This window comes from Oncorhynchus gorbuscha, linkage group LG03, assembly GCF_021184085.1.
Source record: "Oncorhynchus gorbuscha isolate QuinsamMale2020 ecotype Even-year linkage group LG03, OgorEven_v1.0, whole genome shotgun sequence".
Lineage (NCBI taxonomy): Eukaryota > Metazoa > Chordata > Actinopteri > Salmoniformes > Salmonidae > Oncorhynchus > Oncorhynchus gorbuscha.
The window spans coordinates 88,287,077-88,305,483 of NC_060175.1; the positions used below are offsets into that span (position 1 = coordinate 88,287,077).

Here is an 18,407-nt window from a genome sequence, read left to right on the forward strand (position 1 = left end):
GAGGGCCAGACGGTGTCCTCTATATACCTCTCCTCTACTCTGTCCTTATCCTCAGAGGGCCAGACGGTGTCCTCTATAGTATACCTCTCCTCTGCTCTGTCCTTATCCTCAGAGGGCCAGACGGTGTCCTCTATATACCTCTCCTCTGCTCTGTCCTTATCCTCAGAGGGCCAGACGGTGTCCTCTATAGTAAAGTCCATGGAGAATAAGAGCAGCTCCTCCCAGCTGCTCTCTGCACTGAGGCTAGGAAACACTGTCACCACCGATAAGTCTACGATAATCGCAAATTTTACTACGGCTGGCCATGCTTTCCACCTGGCTACCCCTACCCCGGTCAATAACTCTGCACCCCCCACATCAACTTGCCCAAGCCTCCCCAATTTCTTCTTCACCCAAATCCAGATAGCTGGGCTAGACAATCTGGACCCTCTCTTTCTAAAATGATCTGCCGCAATTGTTGCAACCCCTATTACTAGCCTGTTCAACCTCTCGTCTGAGATCCCTGCTGTTGTCATCCCCCTCTTCAAAGGGGGAGACACTCTAGACCCAAACTGTTACAGACCTATATCCATCCTGCCCTGCCTTTCTAAAGTCTTCGAAAGCCAAGTTAACAAATGGATCAGCGACCATTTCGAATCCCACCGTACCTCCTCTGCTATGCAAGCTGGTTTCCGAGCGGGTCATGGCTGCACCTCAGCCACGCTCAAGGTCCTAAACGATATCATAACCGCCATCGATAAAAGACAATACGTTCAGCCGTCTTCATCAACCTGGCCAAGGCTTTCAACTTTGTTGAAAGACTCAACAGCCTTGATTTCTCAAATGACTGCCTTGCCTGGTTCACCACCTACTTCTCAGATAGAGTTCAGTGTGTCAAATCGGTGCCGCAGGGTTCAATTCTCGGGCCGACTCTTTTCTCTGTATACATCAATGATGTCGCTCTTGCTGCTGGTGAGTCTCTGATCCACCTCTACGCAGACGACACCATTCTGTATACTTCTGGCCCTTTGGACACTGTGTTAACCTCTTGCTCTTCCTCAGGCGTCCCATCTAGACATCTGGAAATGCAAATGCGCTACGCTAAATGCTAATAGTACTAGTTAAAACTCAAACGTTCATTAAAATACACATGCAGGGTATTGAATTAAAGCTACACTCGTTGTGAATCCAGGCAACAAGTCAGATTTTTAAAATGCTTTTCGGCGAAAGCATGAGAAGCTATTATCTGATAGCATGTAACACCCCAAAAGACCCGCAGGGGACGTAAACAAAATAATTAGCATAGTCGTCGCTACACAAACCGCACAAATAAAATATAAAACATTCATTACCTTTGACCACCTTCTTTGTTGGCACTCCTAGATGTCCCATAATCACTATTGGGTCTTTTTTTCGATTAAATCGGTCCATATATAGCCTAGATATCGATCTATGAAGACTGTGTGATAAACGGAAAAAAATAGCGTCTTATAAAGTAACGTCATTTTTTTAAATAAAAAAAGTTGACGATAAACTTTCACAAAACACTTCGAAATACTTTTGTAATGTAACTTTAGGTATTAGTAAACGTTAATAAGCGATCAAATTGATCACGAGGCGAAGTATATTCTTTAGCTGTCCGTCTGGAAATAATGTCCGGGTAAATCTCAACCAAAATATCCGGTCGGAGACCGGAAGAACTGCGCTGCCTTGCCTCTGTTTGACCAAGAAACAAATAGTAGGCAAATGACAAGACTCTAGACAACGTGTGGAAGCTGTAGGCATTGCAACCGCCCCATTAAATGTGGTTCACCTTTATCAATGGGTTCAAGTCGCGCATGGATATATTTTTCAATTTTCAGTGATCAGATTTTCCTGCACTTTTCGATTAAACACACGTTCTGTTATAGTCACAGCCATGATTTAACCAGTTTTATAAATGTCTGAGTGTTTTCTATCCACACATACTAATCATATGCATATACTATATTCCTGGCATGAGCACCAGGGCGCTGAAATGTTGCGCGATTTTTAACAGAATGTTCAAAAAAGTAGGGGGTAGGAGTAACAGGTTAACAAACCTCCAGACGAGATTCAATGCCATACAACACTCCTTCTGTGGCCTCCAACTGCTCTTAAATGCAAGTAAAACTAAATTAATGCTCTTCAATCGCTGCCCGCACCTGACCGCCCGTCCAACATCACTACTCTGGATGGTTCTGACTACTCTGGATGGTTCTGAATATGTGGACAACTATAAATACCTAGGTGTCTGGTTAGACTGTAAACTCTCCTTCCAGACTCACATTAAGCATCTTCCATCCAAAGTTAAATCTGGAATCAGCTTCCTATTTCGCAACAAAGCATCCTTCACTCATGCTGCCAAACATCCCCTCGTAAAACGAACTCCCCTACCAATCCTTGACTTCGGCGATGTCATTTACGTAATAGCCTCCAACACTCTACTCAACAAATTGGATGCAATCTATCACAGTGCCATCCGTTTTGTCACCAAAGCCCCATATACTACCCACCACTGTGACTTGTATGCTCTCGTTGGCTGGCCCTCGCTTCATATTCGTTGACAAACCCACTGGCTCCAGGTCATCTATAAGTCTTTGCTAGGTGAAGCCCAGCCTTAAACGCAGCTCACTAGTCACCATAGCAGCACCCGCCCATAGCACGCGCTCCAGTAGGTATATTTCACGGGTCATCCCCAAAGCCATCTCCTCCTTTGGCCACCGTTCCTTCCAGTTCTCTGCTGCCAGTGACTGGAACGAATTGCAAAAATCACTGAAGCTGGAGTCTTATATCTCCCTCACTAACTTGAACCTCTTTGGGCTAGAATGTTTGTTGACGTCTGGATGAGAAGCGTGCCCAAAGTAAACTGCCTGTTATTCAGGCCCAGAAGCTAGGATATGCATATAATTGGTGGATGTCGATAGAAAACACTCTAACGTTTCTAAAACTGTTAAAATAATGACTGTGAGTATAACAGACCTGATATGGCAGGTGCAAACCCGAGGACAAACCATCCAGAAAAGAAAAACAATTCAGCCCACCACTTATTCCAATGGCTGTCATTTTTTATATGAAGGGAAAACCCCCCAGATTGCAGTTCCTAGGGCTTCCACTAGATGTCAACAGTCTTTAGAAAGAGTGTCAGGAAAATGAGCTAGAATTTGTCATTTTTCTAAGTGGCTCCCATTTTGGCTGTAGTGTTTTCATGCATGTGGATGAGAGCGCGTACTTGGTTGTTTATCTCTGGTAAAGACAATAACGATTCTCCATCTTAAATATGATAGTTTATTTACGTATTAGGGTACCTGAGGTTTGATTATAAATGTTATTTGACTTGTTTGGAGAAGTTTGGTAGCGTTTGAGATTCATTTTGTATGCATTTTGAAGGAGGGAAACCAGGGGATTATTGAATGAAGCGCGCCAGCTAAACTGAGTTTTTGAGGATATAAAGAAGGACTTTATCGAACAAAAGGACCATTTGTGATGTAGCTGGGACCTTTTGGAGTGCCAACAGAAGAAGATCTTCAAAGGTAAGGCATTTATTTTATCGCTATTTCTGACTTTCGTGGCGCACCTGCCTGGTTGGAAAATGTTTTTAATGCTTTTGTGTACTGGGCGCTGTCCTCAGATAATCACATGGTGTGCTTTTGCCATAAAGCCTTTTTGAAATCTGAGACAGCCTCTAGATTAACAAGAAGTTAAGCTTGTTTCTGATGTATGACACTTGTATTTTCATGAATGTTAAATATGACTATTTCTGTCATTTGAATTTCGCGCTCTGCAATTTCACCAGAAGTTGTCGAAATGGAACACTAGCTTCCCACTGATCCGCAATAAGTTTTAAGCATCAGCTGTCAACGCAGCTTACCGATCATTGCACCTGTACACAGGCCATCTGTAAATAGCCCACCCAACTACATCATCCCCATATTTCTTCTCTCCTTTGCACCCCAGTGTCTATACTTGCACATTCATGTTCTGCACATCTATCACTCCAGTGTTTAATTGCTAAATTGTAATTATTTCACCACTACGGCCTATTTATTGCCTTTCCTCCCCAATCTTACTACATTTGCACACACTGCATATAGATTTTCTATTCTGTTATTGAGTGTACATTTGTTTATCCCATGTGTAACTCTGTGTTGTTTGTGTCACACTGCTTTGCTTTATCTTGGCCAGGCCGCAGTTGTAAATGAGAACTTGTTCTCAACTGGCCTACCTGGTTAAATAAAGGTGAAATATAAAAAATAGTATACCTCTCCTCTGCTCTGTCCTTATCCTCAGAGGGCCAGACAGTGTCCTCAGTCTCTGTATGCAAAGCCCTTTCTAAATCACAATTATAACTCTAGCTAGACTGATCCCCTGCCAGATAAAGGCCCATTAAATACTAATTATTCCTTATTTAGAATACTTTCAGATCACTATCAATGTGTTATTGTGTGGGTGTGTGTGTGTGTGTGTGTGTGTGTGTGAGTGAGTGAGTGAGAGAGAGAGAGGTGAAAAAACACACCCCTGTTTCCAGTTTGCTGATTAAAGCACCTCCCCCTTGTTGACTTTTTTCCCTTTGAAATGATGCCATCACAGAATACTTTTAGCATGTATTCAGATCAGATTCTCAATAGATGTAGTAAGCCTACTTTCTTTGGCATTTTAGTGCTTGGGATTTTGTGCTTACTGGCTTTTGTTCAATTTACCCCTGGACAAGGATTTGTAAAAAAACAAACATTTTTGGACTGTACTGATTTAAATGTTTATATCTTCAAATTATACAATATTTAAAACAATTTGTTCAAAGGGTATTGCTCAAAAGCACGTTTTGGAACACAGGAGCACAGCCAAACTTGTGTTCTGTATATCTCTCTAGCAATTGAAGAGAGAGGAAGCACTGAGATATGAGACATGAATGGACAAAGCAGAGCTCCACAGCAGCAGTGGGTTATTAAAGGGATAATCCACCCCTAGAAATACAAATCATGAAACTCCTGTCAATTTGGTGACAGTCTATGTTCTGTCAGTGGGTAAAAAAATGAAATCCCTATGATTTAACTTCTAAGTGGTCTGACTGTGAAAATCAGGAAATCGTGTAGGAACAGCGTCATAGCTACATACTTCTCGTCACTGGAGATGGGGGTATAACACACGATCACATTTCATGATGCTTTTAAAACAATGACCTGCTCTTCAGATCACCACATCAGCCAATAGATGGTATGGGCATACTAGAACACATCCATCCACCTATATCGTCATGACAATGTATATATTTAGCTTAGATGTGCTCAATCTAAACAGTGTACCAAATTATTCAACTCTGTTTCTCCTTCAAGTACCATCTTGCAATGCGCCCTGTGTATCTGTGGGAGACAGAGATATTACAGAAAGGAGGAGATCGGTATCCCATTGGGCAATAAATGGAGAAATGTCCCACCCAACTGACTAACCCATCGCATTCACGTTGTAATGCTGCGTCACGTGGTTACTAAACTAATCGTCACGCAATCCCGTCTCAGTGTCAGGGTGGGAGTCGAGAAACCTGCCTATTTTCCTCAAGCTGGTCAGCCAGCACAGAAAGCGAGAGCATTGCATTGTGGGTTTGTAGTAGGCTTGAGCTGCAACAGATTTCCCAAAACAATATCCACATGTTTCTACCAACCTTGTTATAATGACAAAAGGAAACATTTGTTCATAAAATGTGTTTTCACATATTAGTGTTATTTATAGGAATTAGTGGTTTGGGCCGGATTATCCCTTCAATGAACAAGTGATGAACCATAGAATATGCTATGGAGTGAACACTAGTGTCAAACTTCATATCTGCGTGAGTGTGAAGAGAGAGAGAGAGCCTGTCAGCTGTCTCATCGTGGGAATCCATGATGACAAAGGTTCTCTGTGATCTACATGATTCTACAGCCAGAGCTCTATTGTCTACTCTTCTGGGAGCTACCCTCCTCAGTCTAAACCCAGGGCCAGAGCACTTGGACTCTCTCGCTCTCTCTCCCTCAAATCCGGACGGCCATGTTTTCTTTTCCCTCTTCCAAAACAAACCAAGGATTTCTGCCAAAGCTTTGACTTGGGTTTGGCCTGCACTTTATCTCTTCTATACCCTCACCTTTATGACCTGGCCCCCTGTTTGGCCTCAGTTTTGAACACCATAAGGCCTGGCTGACACCAACTTCTTCTCTGATCTCCAATAGTCTCTTCTACCAAACCTTATTTCTATGTAAAAAGACCCATCTATAAGTCCTAACCAAGATGGGAACATGTCGTGGCTCTACAAAAGCAGTGCAGTCTGACGAGGATGAAAGTATGGTTTCACCAAGGCTGGTTTCTGAAATGACGGTGGATCGTCTTGAGTCTGGACTGGAAATTGTTGAGTAGTTGTCCCCTGAGGGAAGATATTTAAATTTAGCGATAACGTAAACTACCACGCATCATTGGGTGACTGACCTGGAGCAGGAAAGGGTGTGCTCTTCCTGTGTTTAGGAAGACCCCTCTAGGCTCTACTCTACACTCACTGCCCTCATCTCTTCTGTTTTCTGCCCACTTCACTGTCCAGCACCATGCCAGTGATGATGATGGGATAATTGGAGCCTCGATGAGGTAATGACTACACTGTACTGGTTCAGCCAGACTGTCTACTGGAAAAAATGTCTGTCAGTTGAGCCATGGCAATATGTCCTGGTTCAGTGGATTGTCTAAACGTTCTCATTACCTGGCTGTTTTGGGTTTCCTCTGTCATTGAATATTCTGTCCCAGTGATTTTGAACCTGGTCAGCTGTTCCTCACACTCACCTGTAAGACCACTCGTTGTTGGTAGATGTGCTGAAGGGGTTTCCGTGTTACAGCAGCTATATGTCTGTAACAGTCCTGGTTTTGCATTTAGTTTACTTCAGGGTTACAGCAGCGATATATCTGTACCAGTCCTGGCTTTGCTATTAGTTTACTGCAGGGTTAAGTGGTTTAGCTAGATGTCTGTCTAAAGGGACAGGGCTATACAGCTGTGGAAACAACAGTGTGACCCCACTTAGGCCTTCTGCTTTCTTGTTATCCCATCAAATTTGCCCCACAGAGATCGCATGTGTGTGTGTGACCAGGAGAGGGAGAGAATGTCTTGTGCACACATTACAGCAACAATTGCACATGGTTACAATGTTATGTAACATAGTACTGTACTAGAACCTGTTAGAATGTTGGAAGTAGGGGTATAGCTTTGTGAGCAGTGAGATGTATATACAGTGCATTCGGAAAGTATTCAGACCCCTTGACTTTTTCCACATTTTGTTACGTTACAACCTTATTCTAAATTGATTAAATTGTCCCCCCCCCCTCATCAATCTACACACAATACCCAAAAGTACATGTCCAAAATAGTTTATTAGAAATGTTTGAAATATCACATTTACATACGTATTCAGACCCTTTACTTAGTACTTTGTTGAAGCACTATTGGCAGCAATTATGGCTTTGAGTCTTCTTGCGTGTGACGCTACAAGCTTGGCACTCCTGTATTTGGGAAATTTCTCCCATTCTTCTCTGCAGATCCTCTCAAGCTCTGTCCGGTTGGATTGGGAGTGTCGCTGCACAGCTATTTTCAGGTCTTTTGAGAGATGTTTGATCGGGTTCAAGTCCGGGCTCTGACTGGGCCACACAAGGACTTTTACATTCTTGTCCTTGTTCGTTTTCTTGGCTGTGTACTTGGGGTTGTTGTCCTCTTGGTAGGTAAACCTTAGCCCCAGTCTGAGGTCCTGAGTACTATGGAGCAGTTTTTCATCAAGCATCTCCTCTGTACTTTTCTCCATTCATCTTTCCCTCGATGCTGACTAGTCTTCCATGCCCTGCCGCTGAAAAACATCGCCACATCATGATGCTGCCATCACCATGTTTCACAGTAGGAATGGTGCCAGGTTCCCTTCAGACGCGACACTTGGCATTCAGGCCAAATAGTTCAATCTTGGTTCCATCAGACCAGAGAATCTTGTTTCTCATGGTCTGAGAGTCATTAGGTAACTTTTGGCAAACTCCAAGCGGGCTGTCATGTGCCTTTTACTGAAGAGTGACTTCCGTCTGGCCACTCTACCATAAATGCCTGATTGTTGGGGTGCTGCAGAGATGATTGTACTTCTGGAAGTTTCTCCCATTTCCACAGAGAACCTCTGGAGCGCTGTCAGAGTGACCATCGGGTTCTTGGTCACCTCCCTGACCAAGGCCCTTCTCCCCCGATTGCTCAGTTTGGCCAACCAGCCAGCTCTAGGAAGAGACTTGGTGGTTCCAAACTTCTTCCATTTAAGAATGATTGAGGCCACTGTGTTCTCGTGGACCTTCAATGCTGCAGAATTTCATCTCATGGATGATCAATGGAAACAGGATGCACCTGAGCTCAATTTCGAGTCTCATATTAAAGGGTCTGAATACTTACAGTAACAATCAAAAGTTTGCACACACCTAATCATTCAAGGGTTTTTCTTTATTTGTACTACTTTCTAAATTGTAGGATAATAGTGAAGACATCAATACTATGAAATAACACATATGGAATCATGTAGTAACCAAAAAAGTGTTTAACAAATCTAAATATTTTATATTTATATTTATATTTCTCTTGGCATCCTCTCAACCAGCTTCATGAGGTGGACACTTGGAATGCATTTCAATTAACAGGTGTGCTTTGTTAAAAATTAATGCATTTGAGCCAATCAGTTGTGTTTTGACAAGGTAAGGGTCGATTACAGAAGATAGCCCTATTTGGTAAAATACCAAGTCCATATTATGGCAAGAACAACTCATGTAAGCAAAGAGAAACGACAGTCCATCATGACAGTCCATCATTTCTTTAAGACATGAAGGTCAGTCAATCTGGAAAAACCATCAAGCGCTATCATGAAACTGGCTCTCATGAGGACCGCCACAGGAAAGGAAGACCCAGAGTTACCTCTGCTGCAGAGGAGAAGTTCATTAGCGTTAACTGCACCTCAGATTGCAGCCCAAATAAATGTTTCACTGAGTTCAATTAACAGACACATCTCAACATCAACTGTTCAGAGGAGACTGCGTGAATCAGGCCTTCATGGTCAAATCGCTGCAAAGAAAGCACTACTAAAAGACACCAATAAGAAGAGACTTGCTTGGGCCAAGAAACACGAGCAATGGACATTAGAAAGGTGGAAATCTGTCCTTTTGGTCTGATGAGTCCAATTTTGAGATTTTTTTGGTTCCAATGTCTTTGTGAGACACATAGTAGGTGAACAGATGAAGTCCGCATGTGTGGTTCCCACCGTGAAGCATGGAGGAGGAGGGCTATTTGGCCAAGAAGGAGAGTGATGGAGTGCTGCATCAGATGACCTGACCTCCACAATCACCTGACCTCAAACCAATTGAGATGGTTTGGGATGAGTTGAACCACAGAGTGAAGGAAAAGCAGCCAACAAGTGCTCAGCATATGTTGGAATTCCTTCAAGACTGTAGGAAGAGCATTCCTCATGAAGTTGTTTGAGAGAATGCCAAGAGTGTGCAAAGCTGTCATCAATGCAAAGGGTGACTACTTTGAAGATTCTAAAATCGAAAATATATTTGGATTTGTTTAACACTTTTTTTGGTTACTACATGATTCCATATGTGCTATTTCATAGTTTTGATGTCTTCACTATTATTCTTCAATGTAGAAAATAGTAAAAATTAATAAATGCGTCGGTGTCTAAACTTTTGACTGGTACTGTATATAAAGAAGTTATTTCAGTTATTTTGTTATAAATTAGCAAACATGTCTAAAAACCTGTTTTCGCTTTGTCGTTATGGGGTATTATGTGTAGATTGATGAGGAAAAGAAACAATTTAATCAATTTTGAAATGAGGCTGTAACGTAACAAAATGTGAAAAAATGTAAGGGGTCTGAAGGCACTTTACCAGCTCTGCATCATGCTTAAACTGTTGAATAGAAGGTCTGGAATGTATTTTTATTTGATACCAGACCAAGAGCAGATATTAACAAACTATAATGACAGAAAATAATACCAAACTCATTCAGTGGATCTAAGTTGCTATACTTCTACTGTTATGTTGCTGGGGGAGGAAGCATGTTAGGTAGAGGTGACATAATGACATTTGAATGACTGCATGTTTCTTCTTTCTTCTTACAGCGTCAGTGTAGTGATTGGCGCTCCCAAGGCCAATACCAGTCAGTTCAACATCACAGAGGGCGGGTCTGTGTACTTCTGCCCATGGAGTCTCGGCCAATCTGAGTGCCACAACATTGAATTTGACAATCAAGGTAAGACCCAATATTGCTTTAGGTCTTGATCACGCCTTCTCGCTCTTGCAGTCTGAACATGTTCTGAATTACATTGACTTATCGACTCACAAGTGGTTTAAGCACTAACGTTTGAGTCAAACATCACAGCAGAATGCCAGCTGTCCTTTTCACCCCGTCCCGGCTCTCTGCTTCCTATAACATAAACCTCTCATCCACTCATCTCTTTTTATTGTCTTGACTGGTGACTGGAGCGTGAGACTCTTGAGAACTGGAGATTGTAGAGGATGGTTAGCAACCGTTAAGCTGGTCAAGCCATGGTCCTGTTCTAAGCACTTCTTAAAACCACTGGTCCATGGCCTCCAAGCTCCTGTGGCCGGCAGGTGATCATGTGTCTCTGTTCTACTTCACTGATCCTTTGTTTGACACGTTGGTTCCTGGAAACTCGATGCGCACACACAAACCCACACACTACATATACGCACACACATACGCACACGTGCACATCGACAACACAAACACATGCACGCACACGCACACACACACCGATACAACACAAGCACATGCACGCACACGCACACACACACCGATACAACACAAACACATGCACGCACACGCACACACACACCGATACAACACAAACACACGCACGCACACGCACGCACACACCGATACAACACAAACACATGCGCACACACATACCTTTACGCTCATCATATGCTGCTGCATATATTATTATCTATCCTGATGCCTAGTCACTTTACCCTGCCTTCATGTACATATCTACCTCAAATACGTCTGCACATTGATCTGGTACTCCCTGTATATAGCTCTACATTGATCTGGTACTCCCTGTATATAGCTCTACATTGATCTGGTACTCCCTGTATATAGCTCTACATTGATCTGGTACTCCCTGTATATAGCTCTACATTGATCTGGTACTGGTACTCCCTGTATATAGCCTCACATTGATCTGGTACTGGTACTCCATGTAAAAAGCCTCACATTGATCTGGTACTGGTACTCCCTGTATATAGCCTCACATTGATCTGGTACTGGTACTCCATGTAAAAAGCCTCACATTGATCTGATACTGGTACTCCCTGTATATAGCCTCACATTGATCTGGTACTGGTACTCCATGTAAAAAGCCTCACATTGATCTGATACTGGTACTTCCTGTATATAGCCTCACATTGATCTGATACTGGTACTTCCTGTATATAGCTCCACATTGATCTGGTACTGGCACTCCCTGTATATAGCCTCACATTGATATGGTACTGGTACTTCCTGTATATAGCCTCACATTGATCTGGTTCTGGTACTCCCTGTATATTGCTCCACATTGATCTGGTACTGGTACTCCCTGTATATAGCCTCACATTGATCTGGTTCTGGTACTCCCTGTATATTGCTCCACATTGATCTGGTACTGGTACTCCCTGTATATAGCCTCACATTGATCTGATACTGGTACTTCCTGTATATAGCTCCACATTGATCTGGTACTGGCACTCCCTGTATATAGCCTCACATTGATATGGTACTGGTACTTCCTGTATATAGCCTCACATAGATCTGGTTCTGGTACTCCCTGTATATTGCTCCACATTGATCTGGTACTGGTACTCCCTGTATATAGCCTCACATTGATATGGTACTGGTACTTCCTGTATATAGTTCCACATTGATCTGGTACATGTACTCAATGTATATAGCCTCACATTGATATGGTACTGGTACTTCCTGTATATAGCCTCACATTGATATGGTACTGGTACTTCCTGTATATAGTTCCACATTGATCTGGTACTGGTACTTCCTGTATATAGCCTCACATTGATCTGGTACTGGTACTTCCTGTATATAGTTCCACATTGATCTGATACTGGTACTTCCTGTATATAGCCTCACATTGATATGGTACTGGTACTTCCTGTATATAGCCTCACATTGATCTGGTACTGGTATTTCCTGTATATAGTTCCACATTGATCTGGTACTGGTACTTCCTGTATATATCCTCACATTGATCTGGTACTGGTACTTCCTGTATATAGTTCCACATTGATCTGGTTCTGGTACTCCCTGTATATAGTCTCACATTGATCTGGTTCTGGTACTCCCTGTATATAGTCTCACATTGATCTGGTACTGGTACTTCCTGTATATAGCCTCACATTGATATGGTACTGGTACTTCCTGTATATAGCCTCACATTGATCTGGTACTGGTACTTCCTGTATATAGCCTCACATTGATATGGTACTGGTACTTCCTGTATATAGCCTCACATTGATCTGGTACTGGTATTTCCTGTATATAGTTCCACATTGATCTGGTACTGGTACTTCCTGTATATAGCCTCACATTGATCTGGTTCTGGTACTCCCTGTATATTGCTCCACATTGATCTGGTACTGGTACTCCCTGTATATAGCCTCACATTGATCTGGTTCTGGTACTCCCTGTATATTGCTCCACATTGATCTGGTACTGGTACTCCCTGTATATAGCCTCACATTGATCTGGTTCTGGTACTCCCTGTATATTGCTCCACATTGATCTGGTACTGGTACTCCCTGTATATAGCCTCACATTGATATGGTACTGGTACTTCCTGTATATAGTTCCACATTGATCTGGTACTGTTACTTCCTGTATATAGTTCCACATTGATCTGGTACTGGTACTTCCTGTATATAGCCTCACATTGATCTGGTACTGGTACTTCCTGTATATAGTTCCACATTGATCTGATACTGGTACTTCCTGTATATAGCCTCACATTGATATGGTACTGGTACTTCCTGTATATAGCCTCACATTGATCTGGTACTGGTATTTCCTGTATATAGTTCCACATTGATCTGGTACTGGTACTTCCTATATATAGCCTCACATTGATCTGGTACTGGTACTTCCTGTATATAGTTCCACATTGATCTGGTTCTGGTACTCCCTGTATATAGTCTCACATTGATCTGGTACTGGTACTTCCTGTATATAGCCTCACATTGATATGGTACTGGTACTTCCTGTATATAGCCTCACATTGATCTGGTACTGGTATTTCCTGTATATAGTTCCACATTGATCTGGTACTGGTACTTCCTGTATACAGTTCCACATTGATCTGGTACAGGTACTCCCTGTATATAGCCTCACATTGATATGGTACTGGTACTCCCTGTATATAGCTCCATATTGATCTGGTACAGGTACTCCCTGTATATAGCCTCACATTGATATGGTACTGGTACTTCCTGTATATAGCTCAATTCTTGGGTATTTTATTCCTCTTGTGTTACTATTTAAATGTTTTAATTTTTTTTAAAACTATTTGGGAAGGGCTCGTAAGCCTGTTCTATTCGGCAAATGTGCTAATAGTTTTTATTTGATTTGATCCCTTTGAGCATGTCATTAGTGCCTTTCTTTTTGGGACAAACAGGTGTTTTTGGAGTGTTTTAGACAAGGGTATCTTCCCTTTAGGCTAGATACAGTATGTGTTCTGTCCAGGGCATATGACTCCAGGGCATATAGGGAGAACAAATATACAGTCAAAAGAAACGGCCACTACATACAATGACAATAAATACAATTATATATTTGTTCTCGCCAAAGAGCTTCATTTCAACCTGAATGTAAAGGGTAGACATACAGTAAACCTTCCCGGGTTTATGGCTCACTATTGTGAGCTCTTCAGAGAAGTGGAGCAGTGTTCCAGTGACTGGACAGCTGAAGGCCCCATCAACCTTTACAGGAATGATGAAAGAATAAGTTAAGGAGTGACAGAGTTGTAGGAGAGAAGAATTTGCTGTGTATTGTGTATATTAGATTGTTCTCTCCCTCTGGCACGCACGCACGCACGCACGCACGCACGCACGCACGCACGCACGCACGCACGCACGCACGCACGCACGCACGCACACACACACACACACACACACACACACACACACACACACACACACACACACACACACACACAGTGGAGCCCCATTTTACAGCAGATCTCAAGGAATCAAATTGCTGGTTGCTCCTTTCTTCTGTTTTCATTCCCTTTCTCTTCCAACATATTCATAAAATGTGTTGCACATCCTTGGATGCTGGCTGAGGGCCATGTTCGTCACAGTGATGTAATTTGCAGCAGGCAGCAGGGCGTTGGGGTGAAGGATAGTCTTTTGGGGATTTGGACAGTCGGCTTTGAAGGCGAACATTTGATTTGTGAGGAAGAGCCAATTCTGCCATCTGGGCCAGCATACAAGAGCCTAGCACCCCTGTCTGTAGGACAAAGGAAATATGTTTTCCTTATTTGCTTATGCATGGCTAGAGCTCGGTAATATATTAGTGTTGACCTTTTATATGAGAGGTGTGTCTGTTTTTGTGACATTATTCAGGGTCTCCCCTGAATGTGGGTGAGGTCTCCCCTGAGTGTGGGTGAGGTATCCCCTGAGTGTGGGTGAGGTCTCCCCTGAGTGTGGGTGAGGTCTCCCCTGAGTGTGGGTGAGGTCTCCCCTGAGTGTGGGTGAAGTCTCCCCTGAGTGTGGGTGAGGTCTTCCCTGAGTGTGGGTGAAGTCTCCCCTGAGTGTGGGTGAGGTCTCCCCTGAGTGTGGGTGAGGTCTCCCCTGAGTGTGGGTGAAGTCTCCCCTGAGTGTGGGTGAGGTCTCCCCTGAGTGTGGGTGAGGTCTCCCCTGAGTGTGGGTGAGGTCTCCCCTGAGTGTGGGTGAAGTCTCCCCTGAGTGTGGGTGAGGTCTTCCCTGAGCCTGACCAAGAGGCCTCCCTCTCCACTTCCCCTTCCAATGAGATAAGATGAGACAGCCCAGTGATCTGAGGGAGAGAGGGACAGGGGGGAAATCAGAGCCCTGTTTCCATCTATGAACCATCTTCCCCTACCACCAGTAACTCTCCCAGGGCCAGCTAATGTGATGAGTGAATTTGGCCACTTGTCTCTGACCGCATCCGTCCTGTACTCTAACCCAGGATACTCCTCTAATGGGTCTCCTCTCGCAAAGTTCAAAGGGGAGAGTCTGTGGACACATGCCAGACCCCACCCTACTCTCTGCTGTCCTGTCTCAGGAGAGAGAAGGGTCGAGGGGCACTAGTCACGTCAGCACAAAGTCTACCCAAGTTCACTGAAAGGATGTTACATGACCACATTGCCACAAGCGTCTACTGGATTTTTCTCTCTCGTATCAAAGCCGTGTTTGTCTGGCTTGTCCTGCCTCTTAACCTATGGATCTTTTCATCATTCCATCCGGCACACTCTATGAACGCCAATATGGCACCTCTGACATGGACAATAAGAGCAGTGACAGACACGGAGCTCAGAGCACAGCAGCTCAGAAGTGAAGTGAAGTTAGAGAACACCCCAACGCCAGTTCTGTATGGAGTTGATAGTCTTGGACTCTGAACGTAGCGATTATGTCATTGACATAACTGTAGAGATGTCATGTTGAATATCATTTTCTGTTTCACTGTGACCAGGTGGTCAAGAAGAATCCATCTACTAAAGTTCTGAAACATGAATAATAGATTGATTTCCCTGCTGATACTCATGGTTGCCGGGGTAGTGTGTCCAATTTGGCTTGCATGTCTCCTCAGTGTCACCCTCTCACTTTATCAAAAGAAAGGCCCCTGAGTTATGAAAACAGTAGTGCAGATTATTGCTGTGCAGTTAAAGGAACAAGCCTCTTAGATATTTTTAATGTTAGGCATGTTATTTGTGGTATCGCTAAAGCGTGTCTTTCCACACATGATGGAGGTGACCACATGTATTATGGTAGGGAACAGGGGTGCTGTGAGCCCATGAGTAATGCTGAAGGGGAAGCCTGGTGATGTTATATCTACTGTGACGTTATTAAAGGACCCTAATCCCCACTGCTTTCCTTCCAGGCCAGGGGGAGACCAAACTCCCTGAGAGAAGGAGGAAGTGAAGCAGGAGAGGGGAAGAAAAAGGAACAGAGAACAAGAGAGAGAGAGATGCATGCCTAAAAGGTTGCTAGGAAGAAGCAGAGCCAGAGCGTTTGTTTTCCTTGGACACAGTCCCCCCCCTTTCTTTCTTTCCTTCCACCAAGACATGGAGCAGAGCAGGCCCTCACCCAGAGCTGACACACAGCCTGCAGAGGAGGCTGAAACACAGCCTGCTTTCCTCACATCCACAGGTCACAACCTCTGGCTCACACCACCAGGCCCCCTTCCCCGACAGATAGATATGGCTCTGTTGCAACACTTGTGGTTTAGCGCTGGAGAATATTAGTGGGAAAAAAGAAGTGGGCTGGGGTGCGGTCGCTGGGTACAAGTTCCACTGGATACGTCTTGTAGTCCGAATTCCAAGCGTTTAGAATACTTGTTACAGGATGTTTCACGGTATGTACACTGTATAAACCGATTTGTTTGGATTTTGTTTCTCACCATGGCAACACAGATGTTGCATCAGTTTGCCAATAAAAAGTCCTGTTTGAACCTGTTTGAACCTGACTCCTGCAGCCATGTCCTGTCCTGTCACAGAGGCTGAATCCTAAATGGCACCCTATTCCCTACACAGTGCATGTCTCTGGTCAAGAGTAGTGCACTATATAGGGAGTATGGTGCCATTTGGGTCTCAGACAGCGATGGAGTAGAGCTCTGGGTTACAGGCCAGGTGGACAAACAGAGTCAGGGTCAGTGTGGTCACCCAGAGCTGGACCAGTCAGAGAACTCAGGTTGACATCTGAACAGTGAGGACCAGAGCCATAATGAGGAATATAAGGCTCTGGTGAGCACCAAATACCTTCTAGTTTTCCTCTGTTTCTCTCTGGAAAGTTCTTCATGAGAAACTTGATGTGTGTTTGTGTTTAATGATGCACTAAGTAAGTCCTGTAGTAGCAGATGTCTGGATGACGTTGTCTGGAGCCTCCAAGAGAAGAACTGCAATGTTTCATTAGGAGCTTTTTTCAGTCATCACTCAGTTGAGTTGTTGTTTTGTCTTCTTCCCAGGGGACCGCATAGTCACTGTCAGTGGCACAGACTACAAGGCTGAAGTCAAGTCCCACCAGTGGTTCGGCGCCACCATCCGTTCCCACGGAGACACCATTCTGGTAAGACGACACTCAGAGACTGAGACCAGGTTGAGAAAGTCAGTTTACTGTCAACGTTGGTCTCTATAGCCCAGAGTCCCTCAACTGTTATGATGTCTGGCGTTCATGTCAAGGGGTTGTATATATTCATTGTTCCAAGTTTGTCTTAGACTTCTTAAAGGTCTTTGTCTATCATGTTGTTGTGACTCTCTTACAATTTTCCCCTCCACTGTGTCTCTCAGAGGAGAAGTGTTTTGTGCTCCTGTGACATTGAAGTTGAGACGACTGTCGTTTTTCTTTTGATGATTGTGAGGGACGTGACCTGGATTTGGTTACATTTGTGACTTTTCTCCAGATGTAACATTAACCTCTCTCTCTGGGTCTCCATCGAGTTACACAGGGTGTTGTTGTACCTGAAAAACAACTCCCTCCTCTGCCCCCCCCCCCCCCCGCCCATATAGGCATGTGCCCCCCCTCTACTCCTGGAGAACCAAAGCAGAAAAGCCCCAGTCAGATACCACGGGAACCTGCTACCTCTCTGTCAAGAACTTCACCAAGTTTGTGGAATATGCTCCCTGTCGCACAGGTAATCCTTCTTGGTTTTTCACAAAGACGTCATCCATTTTCTAATGCTCTTCTCTGCCGACCGAATACCCCACTACCCAACTACCCTACACTACAGGTTACTCCTGTGGCCTACCTCTGACACAGCAGCTGTCCACACAGCAGGCTATTAGACAGGGGTTAAGTGCTGCGCCTGAAGGCCACAACAGAAGGGATGTGTATAGTCTCAAGTACCCCTACTGAGGAAACACTTCCAGTGACATCACACACTGGCTGTGGGGAAAGAATGTACCTTTATCAGATGCAGTCAACTATGTTATCCCGTATTGACCAAATGTATCCCCACTGCTGGTAATGGCTGGCTGGCTTGGTTCTGTTCAAAATACCCAGTTGAGTCATCACATCAAGGTTAAAAATATGTCCGAAATATCTACATTCTGAAGTATTGGTTTAATATGAGGCAATTTATGGATCTTTAAATGAGCTTTTTCAAATCAGAAACATTCATGTATAAAACTGATTTATCAACCTTT

The 18,407-nt window shown here is 43.8% G+C and overlaps 1 protein-coding gene across 1 annotated transcript in view; it reads left to right on the plus strand.

Annotated features, from left to right (window-relative positions):
* LOC124032167 (integrin alpha-5-like) overlaps positions 1–18,407 on the plus strand; it is an 86,469-nt gene that overhangs the window by 18,614 nt on the left and 49,448 nt on the right. The window contains 4 exon segments of the mRNA XM_046344330.1: positions 10,137–10,267; positions 17,231–17,331; positions 17,772–17,780; positions 17,782–17,896. Of these exon segments, the coding sequence (XP_046200286.1) occupies positions 10,137–10,267; positions 17,231–17,331; positions 17,772–17,780; positions 17,782–17,896 (356 nt within the window).